Below are 23,849 nucleotides of genomic sequence, written 5' to 3' on the forward strand. Positions count from 1 at the left end.
AATGGGACCTTTAGGAGAAGCCTATCAACTGCACCGGAACAGGAGCAAATCAACACGTCAAAAAATAAAAATTACTGCACTTGGAACCGGACTGCGCCGCCCACCAGATTTCCCCAGCATAAAACACATAAAAAAGTGCTAAAAATATTTGGGGTCTAACAGACAAAGTCAGAAGATGCCAGATAAAGCCAAAAAAAGCGTTAGCCCCACATCAGTTTCAGTTTTGTAAGTCCATACCAAAGACAGCCAATTTTTAGCTCAATTAAACAAACTAAAAAAGTAAATCTATACAGAGATGCATATTTCACTGAGAGAGGCCTGGAAGGCCATGAGCAAATTGGAAATAGGACAATAGACATAGCAAGTCTTTAAATGATTTGTTTAGACAAGTGACTAGTGTCGTCAGAAACAGCCATGGACTTGTCCATTTAAGATTGCTCTGTCATAAAAGTAGAATACTTGGCCTTGGCCTGAGGGAGTCAGATTGGAAAGAGACCCAAATAGCAGGTCATGGGAAAAACATGACTGCTTGCTCCTTAGAAACAATACTTGTTATGGGAAAGAAAGCCCACCATGCACTGGGTTTAAGTAGTGCCAGATTAAAAGGGAATCACCTATCAGAAGGAGCAGCAGCAGGAAGTCAAGACTGGCCAAGTGGATTGCTTTCCTGAATATAAACTCACTGACTGAGCAGGACATTAACATCTAGGATTAGTGAGTCAGAGTGGCCTCCCTCCAGACTGCAGAGCCAGGGGCCATTACACCCCCCTTGGTGACAGGAACCAAGCCCATCCCACCCCATACATGGCCCTGCTGTGCTGTAGCATCCAAGAAGGGAACCTGCACCTGTTGTCCACTGGCCTCAAAGGAAAAAGGACCTCAACAAGGTGTTGCCAGGGCTACCTTTGGCTGTCTACTCCATGGAGCCAGAGGGCCATTAGGAACCAGAGGGATAAAGCCTCGGGAACACAGGAAAGAGCTCAGGGGCAATGGACAACAGGCCAGCTAAAAAGCTATCTGCATATCAGTAGCTATGTTGCATCTGGATCCCCGCAGACCTAGTGCAGCCCTGCCCTCCCCGCACCACTGTTAGGGCCCTAGGCTGGGATGCAGTGGAGCAGGGTGGGCCTGCATCCCTATGCCAACCCCGCCCTTTGCCAGGAGGCCTGTGCTCCCAGGGAAACGCCTCACTAACAGCCTAGTCTGCCTGCTAGGTGCAGAAACCCTGTTTGAGCCTCTGGGCCCTTCTCCCCCTTACTGGTTTCCTATAGACTCTGTCTGCTTGCCCGCTGCCTCAGCCCAAGCTCAGGCTAAGTCTGCTCCCTGCTTGGGCCCAGCCAAGGGCCCAAGCATATGGTCTGCGTGTGTCTCTGCTGCATGCCTGAATCCAGAAACCTGAGCTAAAGCCTGTGCCCTGCTCAAGCCCATCACAGGGGCTGGAGCTACATGACAGCCTGTTATAGGTTGTCTGCCCTGCTGTGGGGCTGAGACCTAGAGTTCCTCTGAGTTTGTTGCTGCCAGATGGGCCTTGAACTATAGACCGAAGATGCCTCAGCCCCTCATAGTGACCCACAGGTGATGACCCCCTCCTCAAACACCACAGCAGAGTGGCCTCCCTCCTCCCTGGAGTGGGAGGGGACACTATTAACTGCTTATTGCCTCCTTGGCTCAGACACAGTTGTCGAAACCATCTACCTGGCACACCTTCCTAGTCTGAATCGCACAGAAGTGAGTCAAAAACCCAGAGGGTAGCGCAGTCTGTGAAACAGCAGATTCTCCATCATTGGAAACTTTTCAAATCAAGAGCAAAACAAACCAAGTGACCCATGCAAAGATTCTCAGTAAAAACAGAATATAAAACTGTGACAAGAATTTAGTCCTCCTTGAATTCCAGTGGACAAAACCAAACCATTTCAGCACTGTTGGTATTAAACAGAAACCAGAAGTACAACAGGCATAGTTCTACTCACTGCGAGATCACTGTACAGATGGTCACCAAAGTAAAGCACTTTGGACCCACGCCATCCTGTTAGTCTTAGAAAATCAAACAAATTCCCCTGCAGAGAGAGAGAGAGAGAGAGAGAGAGAGAGAGAGAAAACCATTAAGAACGCAAATATAAAACAAACACTTAATTTCTCTCTCCAAACGATGATACTTCACTGTTCTGTCCGACAGCGCAAGAAAGCAAGGTATGCAAAGTAAACTTGATTTCCAAATAAAACAATGTAAAGTTCAATTATTTCACATGAGAATTTAATATACACATTTTAAAGTCTCGCTTATAAGAGAGTTAGCTGCTTGGAGTAAATTACTTTGGCAACACCTTCAAGTACTAAAAATACAAATACCCAAAGTCAATGTCTTTGCACCATTTGTAGATGTTGCACTTCATTCAACTAGGGAGTAGGAATAATTAATTTTTATTTTCAGGTATTCATGCACTAGCTTAGTGTTGTCTTCAGCGGTTTCAGATCACATGCTCTGGATAAATTCATTTACTTTACAAAAAGTCAGGAGAGCATTTAGAAGGAAAAGCCAAATCCTCCAGGCTGCTCATCAGCTTAGACAAACCCCATGTGACATCTATTAAGGAAGCATATATGCTATTGTACATTTCTGGAAATTGCTGCTGATTGTCCCACATACCTCTTTACTTTGTTATTAGGAAAACATGAGCCACAGCTGCAAATGTGAGAAGACCAGAGCTACCAAACAACAGGCATTTTAATGACAAGGGTGGAAAGGAGGTGGTCTATTTAAACACTCCTTAATGCTCTGGTGCAGTAGACAATTAAGATAATTGTTAGAATTCTCTCTCAGGCTCAGCTCAAAGATGTTTAGGCTCATAACTGAGTAATTTCAATAATTTTAGGAGCTTAAAATACCATTGAGGATCTAGGCTTAAAGTTTCAAGAAATGCCCTGAACATACCATAACCAGACGTCTCCAGTGTCACAGTCACATGCTAAAATGCAACCCTCCACCCCAAAGAACTTGCATTCTGAATGCAAGACAAAAGGCAACAAGGGAGTGCAGCAAATATAAACTGGAAGGAGGGTGAGAAAGCCACCTGGATACAACTTTGTTCCAAGACTATTTAAAAACCAAAATAAAGGTTTAATTAGCCCATTGAAACTGATCTCTCTTTAAATCAATTGGTCTGTTATCTACTCTACAAGTTATGCTCCACAACCCCCATTAACTTTTTACCTAACGAGGACAGTGCCTGCAAACCAGCCTACAGATTCTTCCTCGTACTTTACTCCTCCTTACTCTGCTGAAGACCCAATCAACTGGTCACTGGGGTTTAGTGGCACAATGCCCACTTGGTATTGATTGTGTACGGTACAGCAATAGGCCCTTGGGAAATGCCTTGAGCCTTCATCATTAAGGCCATCATTATAACCAATTGTAACGTCACAAAAAATAAAGCTCTTTAATTAGCAGGCAAAGATCAATTGTCAAGTCATGTACAGAAAGTCCCTTTCCCCATCACTACATAAGTGGGAAAAAAATCTAGCTTTAAAAGCATCTCTGCGTTCGCAGAGCTCTTATGTAACTGACACACCAAGGTGTGGTTAACTGTCCCATGCAGTGGTACCTGGACCACGTCACAGAGAGAGAACAAGTGTCCTCCTCAGCCCAAGCTGAATGCCAGCCAGCCTCTAGCTCAAGCTGTAGAAGAGCCTGTACTAAGCTCCAGGGGGTCCCAGGCTCTAGCAAGCCCGAGGGCGGTTACACTTACAGGTAGACCACCAGTTAAAACAAGGGCTGGTTTTGACTGATTAGGAACTGGTCTTTCATTCAGATCTGCTGCTGAGGTCCAATAAAACAGGTCTTCAACATACCAGGGGGGCGGGCGCGGGGAGCTGCTTCCCCTTCTAGCCCAACAGATCAAGTACAAGACTCTAAAAACACAGCTGCAAAAGATTCAGTGGTGCCACCAACCAGCAGCATCCAGATAATTTTCAATCCCCCTCCCTTTTCCTCCACCCCAAACAGTCCTCAGGGAACGGGTGGCTGCAAAACAGAAAATTTAGAGAACCTATGAATGAGTTGGAGCTGCAAACGGGGTGCCAGAGTGGAGAGACCAAAGCTGCCAGTATAGTGCTTTGGTAACAACTTCACGCTGTTTTGCCTTGGACCTTACTGTTTCGTAGGTAGCTCTAAGTACATTCACCAATGCTCTAGCCCAGCCTGGCATGTGGAAAGGTTGAAGCTGTCATCCACGTGCTGGTTCCAGGAACAAACTTTGTGTCTGCAGAAAACAGACCTCACAGGCAAAAATGCCAAATGTGCTGAGCAAAGTAAGTGGGTGGGTGGGTGGGCGGGGAAGGAGAGCGCACACAAACCTCTGCAGTGCCTTTCCCTGAACCCTGAAGTGGTGGTGTGGTGGGGGGCCCCCCCCCCCGCGGGAAATAAAGGCATCAGGAAAACCTGCTCTTTCCAAGTAGGTGAAAGTTGCTCTCCACCCCTCCCTCCCCACTCTTCATGGCTTCTCTGGGAATGGAGTTGTGAGGCAGACTTTCTCCTCCACTTGGCAGGAGGGAAAAGTCAATTGATCCTCAAGGTTTTGGGCGCACTCACCCTCTGGGAGAGAGAGCAGGGTAAACACTGGCACCAGTTGCCGGGAAGCAGGAAAACAGACCCTGCCAACAGGAAGAGCATGAGAGGAGTATGATTTCTGAGCGCACAGGAGTGTCAAATCCTGAGGTGGAGGGTCGGGGAGAGAGGAAAAGAATTAGCATACTAAGCACCAGAAGAGGAAGAGATTAAGACATCATTAAAGAGAAAGCTCTGCATGGAGAAAGATTCTGGGGAAACCTAAGATCACTGCTTCAAATTACATAAAAGGGTTATGTGACTTGTTTGTTAAGAATCTATCGAAAAGACGCTCTCCTCCTTCCTTCCGCTACACCACCCAGCTTCCAGACCAGACAGTTTATTTAATCCAAAACTGGCTGCATTAACAGCAAGGTTCAGAAAAGCATTTCAATGCTTTGTGAATTCAAAACCAAGCGTGTTCTAATACAGGTGGTTGAAATCCAAAACCAAACACAAAGAATACCTGTTTTCATGGGGGAAAGTTTTAAAACCAGAACACTTTTTCAATTCAAGAGAGGGAAAAAAAAAACACCTTTTCTAGCATCCATCTCTGCTCAGGAGGACCAGGAAGAGGTGTAATTTCAGCTTCCCCTTACAGTATGAACAGGACTTCTTAGAACGAAAATAGTCAAGTACACCCTGCTGTAGCATTGCAGACCTCAGGTTTGTTCAAGCTGCAGCTGGAATCAGCTTTACTCCTTGACCCAGGGTCAAAGTCTATTGCAATAACAAAAATCCACAAGGAGCTGCTGGCCAAACTAAATCAGCCATTTGGGCATCCACTCGGCCTCTTGCATAAACATGGGATTGCCCAGATGTCCCATAACCATTGTTGCGAAATCCCCTCACAGCCTGACCCATCCCCACACCACAGCATTAGCAGTGCTGAAGTCCTGAGTAATAATCCTGACGTGCACTGCTCCAAGAATCTCAAAATGCTTTACAGATGATTAGACCCTACAGCAGCCCACAAGGGAGTTACGCTAACCTTCCAGATAGAAAACAGTGATGACTTGCCCAAAGTAATTCCCAGTGCTAGCAATGAAGGCCTGCAGGCCAGACTTTCAGTTTGCTACTGTAATAGGGAAACACTGCCTCAGTCACCTTGAAGCAGACCAACAACTTAGAAATGCAATTTGATCTAGTTAGCCTACATCTACACTAGTCTGGAAGAGCGACCCGCTCAGGATCGATCTCCCGGGGTTCAGTTTCACACGTCTGGTTGGGACTGTGGAAATTGACCTCTTGGGGGTCAGCACTGCCCATTGTACTCATTGCCTCTCGTGAGGAATAAAGGAGGTCGATGAGAGAAACTTTCCCATTGACCTCCAGTGAAGACAGCCAGGTAAGACAACTGCAGATATGCCCATTCTAGCTCCGCAATTCCAGTTATGGAAATTGTGCATCTGCAATCGACTACTTTCCCTACTGTAGGCATGGCCTTAGTTTCCAACCTCTGGCTATGCTTTTGCCAGCTCTTTGAACATCTTGCTTTTGGCAGCTTTGGACCTATTGCAGCCTCCACCAATGTCTCCTAGCTGGCTGATGTGCTATTTTAAAACTCTCTGACCAAAGGTCCCAGCTATGTCCAAATTGCCCAGTTTTACTCCTCTGGGAGGATGCAGATCACGAAGACAAGGACGAGATGTGAGAGCGCTGGGGACAAACATTCTCCAAAGGGGGTAGAAGTTGGAGGGGGGGGGGGGGGGGAAAAAAAAAAACAAAAAAAAAAAAACAGGCTGTAGAAAAACTCCCAGATGAGAGATTAAACCCTCTTCTTTAGGAAATGCTCCTGCAAAAGCTGCCTGGGGGGGGAGGCGGGCAGGGGAAGAGACTTTCTCCCATAATCAGAACACTCACAGTATCAACCAGTCTATCTCCACCCCCTACCATTCCCTGAGCAAAACTTTCTATGCCCTAGAAAGAAGAGACACTCCACGAACCCAGACCAGGGACTAAGCTACTGCCAACTTATTGTATGTGCTAGGTGCTCAGCTATGACAGCGATGGGTGTCAATATACAACCCTGAAGACAAGGGCTAGTAGGAAGGCAGCCAGCAGACTTAGGTGAGGAGATAACGGTAGCAACTGTCTCCTACGCGTAGTGAAGATTTGATTTGCAGAAAGGGGGAGACAGGAGGCAGTGGGTCAGTTAGGACATTACAAGACAAAGGGGGCAGTAATTCCATGCCATGAGCCTACTGTTAGGCCAGCTGCCTGCCACAATCCAAGGCCAGCTTACGAAAGCAAGAAGATTTTGCATTGACTAGTCTCCTCACAGCAACAACTGAGAGAGTCATCTGCAACAAAAAGACACCACTAAATCCCTGGCCATCTGACTAGTCACAGGAAATGGCCAATTATTCTAAATCAAGAGCTCTCCAGCAATATGAATTCAACAGTTCAGTTTATTTTCTCAGACCTACAGCTCTTTGAAAGGGTAAACATCAGACCTTTTTCCATGGAGTTTGGACATTTTCTTGAGCAGCCCACAACATATTGTGTGTTGCTAAGAAGTCTGTGTCTGCGGTTAGCCTGTACACACCCGTTAAAAGGAAGGAAGGAAACGGTGCCTACCCTGGGAACTTTCCAGGAAGTTGCACTCAACTGTAAATGATATTTAAACTGCCAACTTACTAGTCAGAAATAGTCAGGCGCCATCCAGCAGCACCCCCGGGGATAGAGGGAACAGTTCTCTCTCTCATTTCTGGAGGCTGGTAATTTACACTATTCATAGTTAAAGCTCTTACTTTGGCTTTCCAACTTGTATTAATGGCCAGAAGCTGGTTTCTAATTCATAGCACCGGGCTCTCTCATTGTTGAAGTCACAGCTCACTCATTAACATGGCCTCCACAGGAAGCCAAGAAAGGCCAATTCTCATTAAAGTTTGGTTCCAAAAGTGACAGATTATATATAGGCAGGTGGTCTTCAGCCCTTTCTGTGAATTTCCTAATCTGCTGAGCTGAAAAAAAATAAAAAAAGGGGGGTTTGCTCTCTTTGGAGACAATCCCGAGAAGAAACATGAGCAGGAGTTTTGAGTGCCCAGCATTCCTCAGGATCTGGCCCTAGGAAAGGATGAGAGTGACCCTTTTTGCCACAGGGGTTACTAATCTGATGGGAATACAGCCCTGCCTCAGAGATGGATTACAGAAACAGCCAGGCAGAGCTCAAGCTGCATTCACTAGCTCTGAAGACCGAAAGAGATGCTAGTTTTCCCTTTTAACCTGCTTTCCTTTTTAAGTGTTCAGACGCACATGTAATGCTTTGCAAAATGTAATCAATCAATCTTTACAATGTCCTCATTATCCAGAGGGAGAGCCTCTTGAAACACACAGCATTTATTATGCCAAGTAGTTTGTCAGTACTGGCACCTGATTTTCAAATGGATAAGGATAAAAGTTGCCATTACTTACACCAAATAACTCATAAGATACTGAAAACACCTTGAGATAATCTGCTATTCAGACATTACTGATTTACAGTTTGTTTTGTTTAGAAAGTGCGGAGGAAAAAAACCTGGGCTTTGCTTGACAGATCTATAAGCGAAGGGTGACTTATTGGAAAGCACTAGAGGGAAAATGTTCCCGCACGAGTAACGCACAGACAGGGATAACACGCAAACCATTTTGTACAAACACTAAATGCTGCTTGCAAAAGCTATACAGCATCATCAAGATGCGAGGTGCTTTGCTCTGTTTAAGGCTTCTTTTTGAAAGCCGGGTAAACATGATTTTAATAAACGAGATGGTCTCACAGACCACATCCTCTTATTCATGCAAATAATCTCCCTTTCCCCACTTGCAAATAGCCAACATCACAGCTAATGTAATCACTTAGAAGAAAATAGGAAGGTACTTTATTTTTTTGGCTGACTATTGGGAGTGCTGGAAATCAGAGAAAACACCACAACCCACTGGGGACCACCACAGCCCGCTGATTCAGAAGATTCTTAAGTCCTACATCTACAAGAACACTACTTGAACCAGAAGATCTCAAAGTGATTCACAAATCATGCCTATGATGTAGAAACTCCATTCCTGACCCTCCTATGGGACAGTGTGTGACTCTGTGAAAGTCAGAAATCTCTACATTTGTAACCACATGTAAGGAGTGATTTAAAACCTACCTCAAAGGCATTAACTTCTTCTCGGCTACATCTACACTAGCCCCAAACTTCGAAATGGCCACGCAAATGGCCATTTCGAAGTTTACTAATGAAGCGCTGAAATGCATATTCAGCGCTTCATTAGCATGCGGGTGGCCGCGGCACTTCAAAATTGACGCGCCTCGCTGCCACGGGGCTCGTCCCGACAGGGCTCCTTTCGAAAAAGAAGCCCCGTCGGGACGAGCCACGTCAATTTCGAAGTGCCGCGGCTGCCCGCATGCTAATGAAGCGCTGAAATGCATATTCAGTGCTTCATCAGTAAACTTCGAAATGGCCATTTGCGTGGCCATTTCAAAGTTTGGGGCTAGTGTAGACACAGCCCTCAAGTAGCAAAAGATGCAACGTGTAAAATATAACCCATTCTGTGGGAAGATAAATGCTCTCCTCCGAGTTACGCGAGAACAAACACTCTTCATCCAGTTGACTGGGTTTGCCTCAGTGCAGCTGAGCACTATTTGATAGTCTGTTTTATGTGATTAGACAATTTGATAATTGGGTCTGTTATCTCAGGCCTGGTAACACGCAAAGCATCCATAGCGAAAGCACGCTCAGTTACATATGTCTCTGGACATGTAACATTGATAACAAACAGGATCGGAGATGTGGCCAAAAGACTCTTCTGCCAGATAGCATTTTTGTTGTGACTTTATTGTTAGCTGGGCCCACAACTTCTCTCCAATACAGGGGTAGCTATTTGAAGTCATTCTAGGATACTCCTTCTTCAAGGCTGCTGACAAAATACTTGCACTTAATATACTTTGATCAGAGTCTCAGATCACTGTCAGTCACTGACAGGAGCCTTAAAGAGAAGCTGTCCTTTGACCTCAGATGAGGACTGAGTGCAAGGTCTCTGGCATGAAGGGTTTGAATCTTGCTCCCCATCACCCTTCCAGGTGCCATCAGGGCATTGGGGAGAACCCAGTAACTGGGAAATTTATGATTCAACTTGGTTGCCCAAAAAGCTAAGGGAATGATGATGGAGACCATCAAACACTGTCACTAAACTATTGGAACTTCCAGCTACAAAAAAGACAAAATTCCTTTAAGGGGTTACAAGATTAAGCAGAGAATACTTTTGATCATTCATATTCAAACAAACTGCTTATTAACAATGGGATTAAGGCAATTTGGTAAGTATCCAATGCTCTATTGAAATTAATTCTTGGAATCAAAACCAAATATATTTCCTAGGTTTCCTTTCTTACTGTGCAAGAAAAGCAAATGAAGTTAAATTGTACTTGCAGTTACCTTGGAAATAATAGCATAATCTAATTCAGGAGCGTACTGCTTTAGATACAGCAGTTTGTCTTTGACTCAAACATGTTTCCTAATAGTTAAATGAAGAGAAAAGTGTTGAGACTTAGCAGGAATGGAAAGCTGTTGGCCTGTGCAATAGCTGCATTATCACACAGTTCCAGAACTAACAAATACATATGTAGTATTTATCACTGAGGTCCAATACCAAATATTCAAAATCTTGGTCAAACTAACAAACAGCTTGTTTGTTATCACTCCAGTCCCGTACTACAGCACCAGCCTGCAGTATTTAAAAACAGGAAGCCAAATGAAAGTCAGTCACCCAAAACCACAAAGGGGAACAGTCTCGAGTGCATTGGACTGAACTGGCAGGATGAGTCTTCACTACAAAAATAACTTCAAAGTTGCTTACTTTGAAGCTGAGCATCTCCACACACCCTACTTTGAAGTCGGGCACTACTCCATTCCCAGGAACAGAGTAAAGACTTCGAAGCTGGGCTCCCTCTTTTGAAGTTAGCTTCAAAGTAAGGGAACAAGGGTGTAGACTCTCTGCTGGCTACTTCGAAGTAGTACCTAACTTCAAAGTTAGTTCCTAGTGTAAATGCACCCACATAGTGTCAGTACAACCAAGAGAAGGAGAATTTCTCTCAGAAAAACATGTGGCATGAATTGCTAGGTCTACTGAAGAAAAGAGCAGCATCTCACTTCAGCGCATTCATAAAATAGAAAGGTGGCTTTTTATTTATTTGCTAATTTAGAGACAGTTGGTGCCCTTATTGCTTTCCAAAGTGAAACTAACACACGAAAAATAGAGAAAGTATAAAGATTTTCTGATGTTTTTGGGGCAAGTCTACACGCAGAAGGTGCACTGATTAACTTCATACATTCTGTATATGGACTCTCACATAAGTTTCCAACTAACTATACAGTGAAAGCTCTGCTGTCTGGCATGGCAGGGAACCAGAAGGTGCCAGTTAATCCAATATTGTGGTTGACTCTAAGTTACTCTTAACCAGTGGAATCCCAATTTCCAAACAATTAGAATAGGACAGCATAAATAAAGTATGGAATAGCATACAGGTACGCTCCAATCCAGTAATACTGCACTACAGGAGTGGTTGCTTTCTTGAAGCACTTAAGCGTATACTGGTTATCTTCTAGACAGCGAGTTATCTTATGACACTCTATATTGCTATGTGCACTCAAATCACTGAGAATGCATTTAACGCAAAACTATAATGAACATAAATTTAACCTTTGATGATTGAGAAGGCACATCAGGATCTTGCACTGTGTCTCGGTCATTTATCAAGATCAGTTATTGTAGATGTAGAAAGCGTAGGAGACGGGGTCATTACGGGTTAAGTCCCGTGACACCCCGCAAGCTGCTGTTTTAAATAAATCCCTGATTTCAGCTTGCTTCCTTGTTGTCTGTCTTCTGCATAAAAGTAGAATGCAGAACATGCAACTGCATAACAATCTGGGTGGTACACCAGTCTCAATCATCAGACTGAAAATTTGTATTGGGAGATAACAGAAATGCCAGTTAATTGAGCTTTTTGGTTAACTGAGTGCCGGCTAACAGACATTTTACTGTATCCATTTAGTTTCCACTGGTTAAGCACACAGGCACAAGCTAAACTGATTTAAGAGCCCCCATATAAAGTTGCATTGGTTTAACTAAACAGTTATTAAAAGTCACATCTTCAGTCACATAAAGTATCAATGTGCCATTTAGGCCTTAGGAATGCTCCAACAAGTGGCTTGCAGTTACGAAGGATCTCATTCTGACCTACTATCCCCAGATTGGAAGATCATCATAAAAGCAGAGATCTGACACACGTACTGGAGATCCTGAAAGTGTCTGAGGGTTGAAGATGAGATTCCACAGGAATCTCCAAGGAGAAAAAAGGCATGGAAGATGCTATCTGTAACTGGAGTTTGACTTCTGACCCATGCTATGCGTTAGGCTTTTGTAATTCTTGTCGAACAATGGGCAACTACGAATGGTGAGAGGGCCACACGAGAGTCCCTTCTCCTTCTCAGTGGGCTGCAGCAGCCTACAGCCCACTGGGGCTCCACCTGTGACCCCGTGGCCCCTTCCCCCCTGCATGCCTGACGGACACCAGGGCACCAGACCCCTGCACTTGGCATTCCAGCTCAGCCAAGGGCGGTGGGAGGAGGAGGAGGAGCAGGAGCAGGAGCAGGAGCAGGGACAGAGTGCAAATCAGGTCATTCACATGCTTTGAAAGTTCTAGTGGGGGGAGGGCAGGGGAAGGGAGCAAGAAAGTGCTGGGCTCCAGTACCCCAGTGTTAACATGACCATATGTCCTGTACTGGGTGGGACAGTCTTGCACTGGGGACACCAGAAAGGCATCCCGACTTTTCAAAAAGGGTCTCATTGTCCTGTATTTGGCCCCCCTCTCCGGCTCAGGGAAGGCCGGCGGCTGCCACCTCTTTTTCATCTCCCGGGGGCTTGTGGGAGATGCTCCTCCCCCGCATCTCCCTGTCGTAAATACGGGACAGGGAGACATGGTCACCCTATCCAGTGTGCATGAGGTGTGTGAGGAAGGGGTGCAGTTAAAGGTCTGCAGGCCACAGGTGAAGCCCCAGGGAGGTGTATGAAGCCCACAGGCTGCAGATTACCAACCACTGCTCACCCTTGTTATGTAGGGGTGGGGGGCAAGGACTGCCAGTAAACCAGCCCTCACAGATATTCTGTAGAGCTACTTCTCACATCACCAAGACCATACAACTTTTCTGCTTCCATAAACAGAAAGCTTTCACCAGGCTTTCCCAGGAACTTCTGAGAACACAGGAATTGTATTAGTTCCCATGGTTTTTAGAGGTAGCGAGCAAAGGAAATACAAGGCTGTATTTTCTTATTTTTTTACCTGTTTGTAGATCTTTCCCTTTTCCAGTTTGTTTATTTTGTCCCATTGCAGCAAGCCTTTGTCATCCAATTTTCTAAAAGGTCTAAAAAAGGAAAAGGGGGAGGAAAAGTTAAGTAACTCACATTTTCCATTTGCCACACACAGCTGTAATCATGTCACGAAGCTGGTAAATTAAATGTTGTGCAACTTGCACAAAGTGAATTTTAAGCAAAAAGTGACCTTCGGTGTCTGCTGCCTACATCTTATGTTCTCAGGAGAATAAAATCCAATTCTAGCCTATTAAGGGTTTTATATTAACCCTACGTTACCACAAAAACCTGAGAAGTCTGTATTGGTTTTGAGGAACCAGGAAAGCAAGTTAATTATGGTCAAAAGAGCATTTTGCCCCAACACCATGTGCCTACCCTGGCTGCTGCCTCGTTCTGGGGCACAGCACGCCCCACCCCATGCTACACTATCAGGGGAATCTCAGATTCGCCTCCCTTTATTGTGCAAGTGATCTTTGCAGCACAGTCTCTGCCTTAGTATTGTAACTAAAAAGTGATGGGGTTTCTAGCCTTCCAGAGGTCCCACAGTTCCAGCAGCTGAAAACTCCCAAAATCGCAATGGCGGAGGCTGGAGCGCTGGCCCCTTTAAATTGCTCTCTGGAAGGGAACCAGCAGGGTTGGGGGGGACAGCACCACATACTGCTCTGTTAACAGTGCATCTCACTTGGGATCCTTCAAATATTTTTAGGGTTATGTATTTCACAACCACCACTCAGTCATTTAAATAAATTGTCTTAATTCAGTCTCTCCATAAGTCACATGTATCTGGCTCCATTTACACTTTATGCCACTAAGGCATTGGTATTCAAAACCCCCAAGTTCTACATGTTGCATGTTAGTCTCCTCATGCCTGAAACACAACTGGGTGTGGAAGCTATTAGGAACCTTAAAAAAAAAAACCACACCAAAAACAGGCTTTAATTCTAGATTAAATACATGAAGAACAAAACATTCTGATGCCACTGTCCTCCACTATCAGAAGCACAGAGATAGGAGAAGGGAAATAAAGAAAATATTCCAAGATAGTGTACACCAAGAATGTTTGTAACCCTTCACCTTTTGGATTACTCCTGCTTTCTGAACCTGCTTTGATAGTAAGTTATTAGGATTTGTACGACAGTTAGAAAGTGGGATCTAAAGGCTTTCAGACATCACAGACGTAAAGTTATAACCCCCACAGAACAAATTCCCCTCTACTACACAAAGTAAAGCTTTGAGAGAAATTCATCCAACATTCATTCTTTAATACAGAAACCATAGTGAATGAATCAGATATAAAGATACACAAAAGTGAAATAAGGTACAAAGGTTTAGAGCTACAATGAGAACAGGAGTATTATTCAGTGCTTGCCTAGAATCCAAAGAACAGGTACTGAAGATAGGCCTGGGACCTGACCACCATACCTGAGAGTTTGCAAACCAAGGCTGACTAGAGATGGAGAAACATAATTTAAACCTACTAGGAAATATAAGGGATCTCAGAGACCAGGATAGAGTTATTTAGATCCTTTGAACAATTATCAAACCATAGCATTATTTACACACAGCACCGTATGCTAACCTACTGATGCTTCAATGTAAGTGTAAACTGTGCAGTACCTTACGTAAATTGTACTGGTGCCCCCTAGTGCTACCCTGGAACAAACCAACAAGCTGTGATGAGCTGAATGTTTGTATGTAGAGGCCTCAGATTTTTTTTTTTTAAATACTAAATATAACTTACAAGCATTCACTTAATGCTCCTGCTTAACTTTCCCTAATATGCTATTGTTTCTGCAGAGATCTGTAGCGTAAATAGTCTTTGGTGCCTCAGTGGACATCACTGTATAGCCAGACAGCGTAGGTGATCTCACAACAGGCTACCACAAACAAACAGTTACACTGGTTCATTGTTGTAGACTGATACGAACATTTATATAATGAGGAAATAGGCTTTAAAGTTAATGTAGTGCTCACAAAATATACTGGCTTTACAACACTAGATGAAATTTTTAGAGAAGCAGAAAGCACTTAAATTAGGGATAGCATCTGCACAAGCCTCTCAAAACAGACCTCTCAATTCATCTATGCCATGAACTGTGTTTAGGTAGCACATGAGACTGCAATTTAATGTTCATGGTCGGTTGTCTCCTAGGCCTTTTTTGCTGAGGCTACTAATCGTAGTCAGAAGGTGTATTTTATAGAAAGTAGATGTGCACTATTAACTGAGTAAGCACAGCAACAGAATCCCTGCCCTGACCAGAGTCTATGATTTAAAAAAAAAACACAAAACAGCTGAAAGCCATTTTTTGTAAAAATGGTAACTTGCATCACCAACAGCAGCAGCAGCAGCATTACAGATACAGAATTGCAAAAATACACAGTAATTAAGGAAACAGTTATCAGCACCAATAAAAATAAAGCTGTTTCTCAGAAGAAAGCCACATACCTACTGAACTGATCAGGTTTTCAGTTTGCAAAAAAGGCAACCAAATATTCTTAATGGATGGGGAAAACACTCCACTACTAACTGGGCAATTGATTTGATGAAAAGAACGTACTCCAATCTAGGTAACAATGCAGTTTTGTAATTAAGTTGTAGCAACATGAAGTACTACAGGTTCTCTATATCTGTTTTCAAGAGCTGGCATAGCCACTTCCTCCCTCGTTATTTTGCAAGGCCAATAGGAAATTATTACCAATGAAAAACAGCTAACATGCCAAAAATAGGAATGCTGTCTTTAGTCACCAAGTAAAGGAGTTACTGTACAGACATATGGAATAAAAAAAATGAAAAATACACAGGGTGAAACCTCCAAGTAATTAAAACCCTCTCAAGTTACTTTGCCATTTGTTGAAAGGTTTGTTAAAAGGGCAGCAGGGGGAAAAATTGGCATATTTGCAAGTTATACAATATTCAGGCATATTCAGCTCTCATACAAAGCATTCTGCTACTTGTTTTCTTCCCATTTCTTCTGCACCATAAATCTTCTGATTTAACTTTGTTAATGCCCCATATTTAGGAGCATGTTCTGCTTAGGATTTGCACCTGACTAGTGAGTATCAGAGAGCAGGGGACCCAATTCTACACCAGGAATTTATGATCCAGTGCACATCCATAAGCACTCACTCACTCTCCCCAAAAAAAGGTGGATGGTTTTCATATCGATATTTTTGAGACGGCTGGAGAAAAGGCAGAGGGGAAACATTTACTGTACATTTGCACAAGCCACCATGCAGCCGTGCAACACACTACAATAAAACATACTTGCGTCTATCAGTGAAAAAGGTGGGTTTATCAGCTTGCACAATGACCATGTCAAAGAGGTCCCGCCAGTTCTTGCCAACCATGTGTTTCATTCCTTTATCTCTGCAAACAGGCAGAAAGGTTACAGGTTAATAGTCCAAGTAATTCCCTCACTAGAATACATAACCCAGGGTAAAATTCTCTGGAGGGGAGATGGTGGGGGTGGGGCGGGGAAGAACAACTTTACTTCAATTGGCTTTGAAACATTTTTTAACGTGTTCAAGGGTGGAGGCATCATAAGACTTCTGACTTCATTTTGCTGCACGCAGGAGTTGCAGACAAGTTGTTGATCATTAACTTACCCTACCATGACTAAGAAGCTCTCCTTCTGTCATACCCTCAAAGCTCAGCACCTGTCCACACACCTCTGTGCCCTCAGGAAGCAGAGCTTATCTACTGGCTCAGAAGATACTGATCTGTTAGTACCAATAATAAAATGATGGCAAAGTAATACTGGCCAGTCATAGTCCCAAAAGGTAAATCAGAACAACTCTCTCTAACACAAAAGAACTTGTGTGGCACGTGTGTTTAAACACTATTACCACAAGTCACTGATTTCTTTCCCCAGGTCAAACAGAAGTCCACTGAGATGCCCCACTGAAAGCAATCAGTTCACGACCTCCAAAATCCTCACTGAGAGGACTAGGCTGCAAAACCACACAATCTAATGCATGTAAATGTATTCCTTAGTTCACATTGTTTTTGAAACAGACAATACTCACACAAAACTGAAGGGGCTGTTTGTAATAAGGAAGAGTTTCTTGTTGAGATTAACCAGTCGATTTAGGACAGCGTAAGTTTCATCCCCATGAAGAATATATTTCTCTTTAAAAAGAGGAAAAAAAGACCCATAAATCTGTATTACCTTTCACCATCCATTTCTCCCCTACACAACCCATGTCCCGTATATTGTTAACAATTCAGCAGAGAGTATTTTTTAAGAAGACCATCTATGAGCTAAAACATTGCTTGGTATGCAGAGCCCATATCCTTCAGAACACAATGTTATAATTACTGAAATAAGCCAGAAGAACAGAATTACAGCAATAAAATAAAAAGCTGGCTTTATGCAGCAAACTACTCTAATACCCCCGCATGTACAACCAAGTTAATGTACTGTTGAAGCAGGTCAACATGAGAAGGCTCTCTGCATGTAAAGAGATAAGATGAACAATCACAGTGTGTCATAGAGATGACTATATAGCAGGGAACAAAGCTCATCTACAAGAGCTATGACTTTCTGTATGGCACTTTTTCTACTGAACTGCAAATATCCCCAACCTATTTGCTTTGCCCATGAGGCTGGAGGAATGAAAGCACTGTTTTTCGCATTGTAAAGCAGCTTTGGTCAGTACCAAAATATGGGTTTCAACTCCTTTGATAGCTTTAAGCACAAGCAGTGAACATATACCAACACGACCTTACACCATCTTGCTATTATCACTCAGCTCTGGTCTGATGGTTGACTGCCAAACCATTGACACATGTAACCAGTCAAAATATGCATTAGCACTGAAAATTAACAACAACAGATTTAAACTTAACTGACCCATGTCCTTCTCAATCCATTTGTACATCATTCCTTTCACGTGCACATCTTTAATGGCTTCCTAAAAAGGGCAAAAACAGAGAGCTTTCAGTTTTAAGTCTGGCATTAATGGGGCTATTTTTTTTCTGCCTCAGTGTAACCCTCTTCTCAAGATGGATGAAAAGAATAAGGATCCATCTGCTTCATCTTCTGCAAAGACCATGAGCTAAGAGGATGAAAGCCAAGGACATTCTGCAAGGGGATTCACTACTACAAATATAACCAACTACGTTTATGGGTCGAAAGGTGGTGGCGAGATGAAAAACAAAAAACTTGGTTATTTCCACGAGCTGGAATAATTACAATTAATGTCTTAAATATATTTGCATAAACAAAGCCTAAAATTAAGCTTTGGGCAGCTTGATTAGTCCTGCAATAATGACCACCTGGCTTTGAGTCTCAAGTAGGATCTGAAGTACTCCATAAGTGCAACATAAAAACCCCCAAGAGAAAGAAGCGATTGTAGTTACTGGGCTTGGCTCCACCCCATCCCTTCTCAGAGTCTGAGTGCATCTTCAGATTTCAGACCTTGCAGAATTCCTCCCCAGGAGAGGTAAGATGCATCTACCTATTCTCAGAGCAAGCTACAGCCCCCAGGCACCAATCATAACCAATTCAGCAGGTCCAACTGAAGTCAAACCCTGGATGGAACAAGCCAGCTCCTTTTCAACTTGGGATGTGATGTGAATTTACCCATCTCACTGTATTACCTTACCTGGTTGGCTCTCCACAGCCCCGTTACTGCCCCTGTGATTGAGCCCTGGTTGACACTTCAAACTTATGTCCATTTAACTATGACACTATGGGGAGTGGTAAACGCACACCCTGAGCCATGATGGGCAACCTGTGGCCAGGACCCATAAAACATTTTGTTTACAGCAGCCCACATGAGGGGTTTCCAGATTTCACTGGTTTCCATCTGCATATTTTTCCCTCTTACAGGTATTACTAAAGAGATAAGCATGCAAAGTAAGGGCAAGTTGTGCACAATCAGCCCGTACTTCACATCGATCACAAGAGCTGTGCACTTCCACTGCATCTAAATCAAAGAATTACCGTGGTTCATTCAGCACACCCTGCAAATTCCAGGTACGCAAGCACAGTTAGCAAAACTATGCTATCTCAGAAGACCATCTTGGTCACAACAATCTTGCAGTCCATTCATTAGCCTCGTTTGCCTATTGCTGTTCTAAGCAACGCGTTTATACCCATGAAACTCCCAATGGAGACAGCTATGGTAACAGGAGGATTTTCCTGTTGACATAGCTACTGCCTCACAGGGAGGTGAAGTAGCTACGTCTGTGGGAGATGCTCTCTCATAGGCATAAGGAGCATCTTTCCCAAGCACAGACAAGCTCTTATATTAGGTGTTCTGACGGGAAGCCAAGCAATTCATAACTGAACAGGGACACAAAGTGATTAAGACGTTTCTCCAGACTATCACAGAAGCACCTTGCATCGTTCTGTGATCACCCACGACCAGGAAAACAGCTGCTCTGCTGGACTCAAAGGAATTTCCTCTCTAGCTTCAGACCACCCAGGAAGGCAGAAGCTTTGGATCTTAAGGCACAAAGTAGAGGTGGAATGAAAAAAAAAGAGTCCGAGTACATTGAGAAAGTTCCATTTCAGCAAAGCGTCTGGAGGAGGAGGAGGAGTCTTACTGCAGACTTATGCTGGCACAGAGGTGTCTTTCAGGAGTGTGAACAATTCATACCCCTGAGACACACAGGTTAATAGAAGAGCAGAGTAGTGCAGAGGAAGCAGTCTGGGCCCTATAGCCCAGAGGTCAATAGATTGAAACCATTCTCTGAGGGGAGGGATGGCTCAGGGGTTTGACCACTGGCCTGCTAAGTGCAGGGTTGTGAGCTTAATCCTTGAGGAGGCCATTTAGGAGTCCAGGGCAAATAGATTAAGAAAAAAAAATGGTCAGGGATGGCAATAGGTCCTGCTGTGAGTGCCAGGGACTAGACTAGATGACCTCCAAAGGTCCTCTCCAGTTCTATCTCCATAATGCTATGGCTGTGTCCGCCAGGGGTTGGGCTGGTATACTTACATACCAGCACTGCAGGAGGTGAATTACCTAGGCTGACAGGAATAGGCGCAAACAGTGTCTGCAATGAAGTGCTGCAGATGAGCCACTGCTGCATTGTAAAAGTAAAATATGACCACAAAGTTTAATAGAGTCAGAGTTTAAGGCCCAAAGGGAACATCTCGTCTAATGCACAACTTCAATCTTAGCCTGCAGATGTCTGTCAAGATGGAGATTTTCAGAGCGTTCTCCTTTCTATTTACACCCCCCGAAAAAAAGTCTCCTTATCTATGCAAGGATCATTGAAAAAAATCTCTTCATCTGTCTGTGTGTCTCTTCCACTATTTACGAGAGGAAGCCCAAATAGGGCATGAGTCCCTGTCTCTTTCATACAGGTGTATATGAGACACACACCCCCAGGCACTTTCAAGAATCCCAACATCTCATCTAACCAGGTCTGCAAACTGCACGCCTCTGTTCCAAGAGTATCACTCCTGAAACCATGCTATTGTCAGATCAATTGCCACATTTCTTCTACTTTCATTTTTAAAGCCACCACCAGTTTCTGGGGTCACAGAAAGCGAGAGAAGGGAGTCCATGAGTTAGGTACTATTTTCATTTGTAAGGGTTTGGGGGTTATACAGAAGTTAGCTTTTTTCTAAGAAGCGTAAACTGGAAATGTTTGGATCAGACACATTCCATCATATCATGCGTTGTACTCTACTGCAGATTCCTACAGTCAGGGTCCAAAATAAGTTTTAAACCAACATTAGTAGGCAGTAGCAGGAGATGTTTACATGGCAGAAGTGATGTTTAGCAGGCACGTGAAGGGTACTTAATTGCTCGCTGACCGAGCATCAGCACTGCAGATCTGAACCACAGTTTGGGACATCTTTAATAAATGGGGCTTCCGTCTCGGGATATTTGGAGTTGAAAGGTAAAAGTCTGATTACACTTTAAAAATTGATGTCCCATATCATTCACCAATAGCTCACTTTGCTGGATGAAGGGGCACAAGTACCAAACTGCAAGGGGGTTATCATCGTAAGTGCAAGCTCCTGTGCAGAAAGTCTCTCTTCTGACCGCCTGTCATTAGGGGCAAGCGAACGAACAGTAAGCACTAGTATGGGCAGACCTGATCATAGCTGAGAAAACGTGGACAGGTTCGCCGGGCTCCTTGGCGGCAGACTCCTTAGCCCCTTTGAATAAATGGAACCTACAGTTGTACTGCAGCTGGAGGCTTGAAAACCTTGAGATGATGCTACAAAAGAATGGCAGGGCCGATGGGCTTTGTCCCCCAGTACCACGATAGCCTATCAATCTGAGCCCATGAAAAAGACGCTCATTTGCTCTAATCTCTCTCCAAATACGTGACCTTTTGACCAGTACACAGAGGCCCAGCTTCATATTAAAGACCACGTACAGCCTGTCTTTGTGAAGTTTGCCAAGGATAAATGGTGAAAGTTTAGAGTGGCCATGATAAATATTTCTTGCCTACTAACAGCACGTTTGTTGTTTTGCCAACATGAGCCTGATGCTAAAAATACCCTTTAGTTTGCTGAAAAAGATTTCTTGTGAGGGTGAAGGAGGGATTGTCAGTTTGTTTCCAGAAATTATTGCTGACATTGAGACATCATTATTCTGAGAATGCTCGGTTCTAGTAGCGGGAGGACTTTTGTATTTATTTCTTCACGATAACATCTGTTCTATTTTGCTGAACAACATTCTGCACCATGCATTCAGATTCTTTTGCCTTCCAAAATATAAATTAGCCTCAGGGAATAGCAATACACAAACAAGTGAGGTTTAAAAGATGTATAATTTACCTTGTTAACCCTCAAAATCAGACAAGACTCCACCCCACAATTCTGCAGTCACTGGACACCCATCAGAACACACCACAGCAGGCTGATTAACTCTAATAATTACTGTGCTTTACATGTTCAGACCATAGCCATACCAGAACAGACGCCATATTTAAGGCACAGGGAACCAAAAATAGTAATCTAATCTCTATGCCTTAAATATGGCATCTGTTCTGGTCTGGCTATGGTCTGAAGAAGTGGGTCTGTCTCACGAAAGCTCACCTAATAAATTATTTTGGTTAGTCTTTAAAGTGCTGCTTTACTGCTTTTTTGTTTTAATGTTAGAACAGTCTCCCAACTGTCCCTCCTCTTCCCCCACCCGTCACTCCCAGCAGAGAACACAAAAAGCACAGTGATAAGGGGCCTTATCTTTAGCTGAAAGTTTGCAAACTGCTCCTCACAACACCACACTTACCGAACTAAGAATTGAGAGACCCTGCCTAGGTAGGACAAACCCAATGTCCTATGGCAGGACATAGACAGAGACCTGGAGCCTTTTAGGGTCCTATCTGACCCAAATTTTACCTATAATTAACTGAAAATAAAGAATACTTCCATGCCAGCAAGTAAGTTAACAATCTGTTCACCTATCAGCAGCATAATTAAAATCAATGCAAAATTCCCCTTGTTTTTTTAGGTAGTATGGGTCTGATTTATATATTATATATATAAAAATGCCCTACAAACAGAATTCAGGACTTCCTCAAACAAGTTGCCAAAAGGCTCTTAGCTATTAATTTAGTAGAAGGTGAAGCATTCGTTCATAACTAATGCAAATCTTTATAAATATAGTTCAGAAATTTAGAGAAGGGTGAAAAAAAGAAATCTTCCTAAAGAGAGATGGGACTTTAAATCAACCTCTTCCATCATTTCTGTGGCCATGACCTAGCAGGCCTCTTAAAAAGGACTACCAAAATAAATATTAAAAACACATTACTAATATTTAACAGTTATTTTGGTAGTCCTTTTTTTAAGAGGCCTGCTACACACTGTTTTAGAGGGATCTACTAGTATACAAAGATCCCCAGTGCTTTTTTAGAAAGATATTGTATGCGCATCAATGCCCCCAACTAAAAAAACCCGAATACCTTCAATGTCAGAAATCATAAAAGCTTGTTTTAATAGTACAGAGTTCACACGTATCAATGAAAGACTTAAGATTAGCTACACCATATACATATTATTGCAGTGGTTCCCAACCTTTCAGCTACTGCAGAACACCCAAACCATTCATGGATCCCCCACACCCAATCTCCTTCCAAATCATTTGCAGGCCCTCAAAGCCAATTCTATTTTCTATGATCGTTTTTATTTCCACAGTCCCCCTTGCAATACACTTGTAGACCCCAGACTGGGAACCACTGTACTACTGCATCAGCACTTCAAGTGGCCCTTATACTTACAGATACATCCTTGTAAAGATGAACCTGGTCAAACTCAATGCCATGATTTATGAAATAGTCAATGACAGATGAGAGCAGGGTCATTTCAGGAAGGGAGAAGATGTCCATGAACTGTTTAATTGAAGGACCCTGATGAGAAGGAAAAAACAAACAAACACACAGAACAGTTGCATTAGAAACTCAGGAAAGCTGTGAACAAGGTGTTAGAGATTTCAGAGGGCTTTCCCATGTCAATTAAAGAAAGAGGATGAGGGGGGAGGAGAAGAGTATGGGTTGTAGCTATACCAACTTGCACAAGGCTCCAATCACACTCCACGAGGTAATCAGGCCTGGCTCACATCAGTCTTCAGATGAGACCTTGACAGTATTTAGATGTTCTTTCTAAGGTAACAGCTCTTTGGAACTCTTGACAAAAGAGGTTTCCTGACCTTTGTGATCATTAACACTTCCTACAAAATATAAAATTAGCCAACCTAAGAGAAGAGAGAGTCTTCACTTTCCATACAGAATGGCTGTATAACATTGCGGTACAATGAGAAATGGTTGCATTCCCCTCCAGAAACAGCTAAAGGGATCCATCTAAATCCCCTTCAGTCACCCCAAAAGGAGTGCCAGGGGGCTAACTTTAATGTCTATAATGCTTTTCAATACTTTTGGATGCAACAAGGCGTGGAGACGTCAAAGTATTATGCTCGTTATTCTCCTGGT

At 43.4% G+C, this 23,849-nt stretch overlaps 1 protein-coding gene across 1 annotated transcript in view; it reads right to left on the minus strand.

The window, feature by feature from the left end:
* NT5DC2 (5'-nucleotidase domain containing 2) overlaps positions 1-23,849 on the minus strand; it is a 64,896-nt gene that overhangs the window by 6,236 nt on the left and 34,811 nt on the right. Inside the window, exons 6-11 of the mRNA XM_075006003.1 lie at positions 23,142-23,270; positions 17,806-17,866; positions 16,979-17,081; positions 16,218-16,319; positions 12,924-13,005; positions 1,971-2,057 (exon numbers count right to left, since the gene is read on the minus strand). Coding sequence (XP_074862104.1) covers positions 1,971-2,057; positions 12,924-13,005; positions 16,218-16,319; positions 16,979-17,081; positions 17,806-17,866; positions 23,142-23,270 — 564 coding nt within the window. The remainder of the gene's footprint in view (positions 1-1,970; positions 2,058-12,923; positions 13,006-16,217; positions 16,320-16,978; positions 17,082-17,805; positions 17,867-23,141; positions 23,271-23,849) is intronic.

This window comes from Carettochelys insculpta, chromosome 11, assembly GCF_033958435.1.
Source record: "Carettochelys insculpta isolate YL-2023 chromosome 11, ASM3395843v1, whole genome shotgun sequence".
NCBI classification, from domain to species: domain Eukaryota; kingdom Metazoa; phylum Chordata; order Testudines; family Carettochelyidae; genus Carettochelys; species Carettochelys insculpta.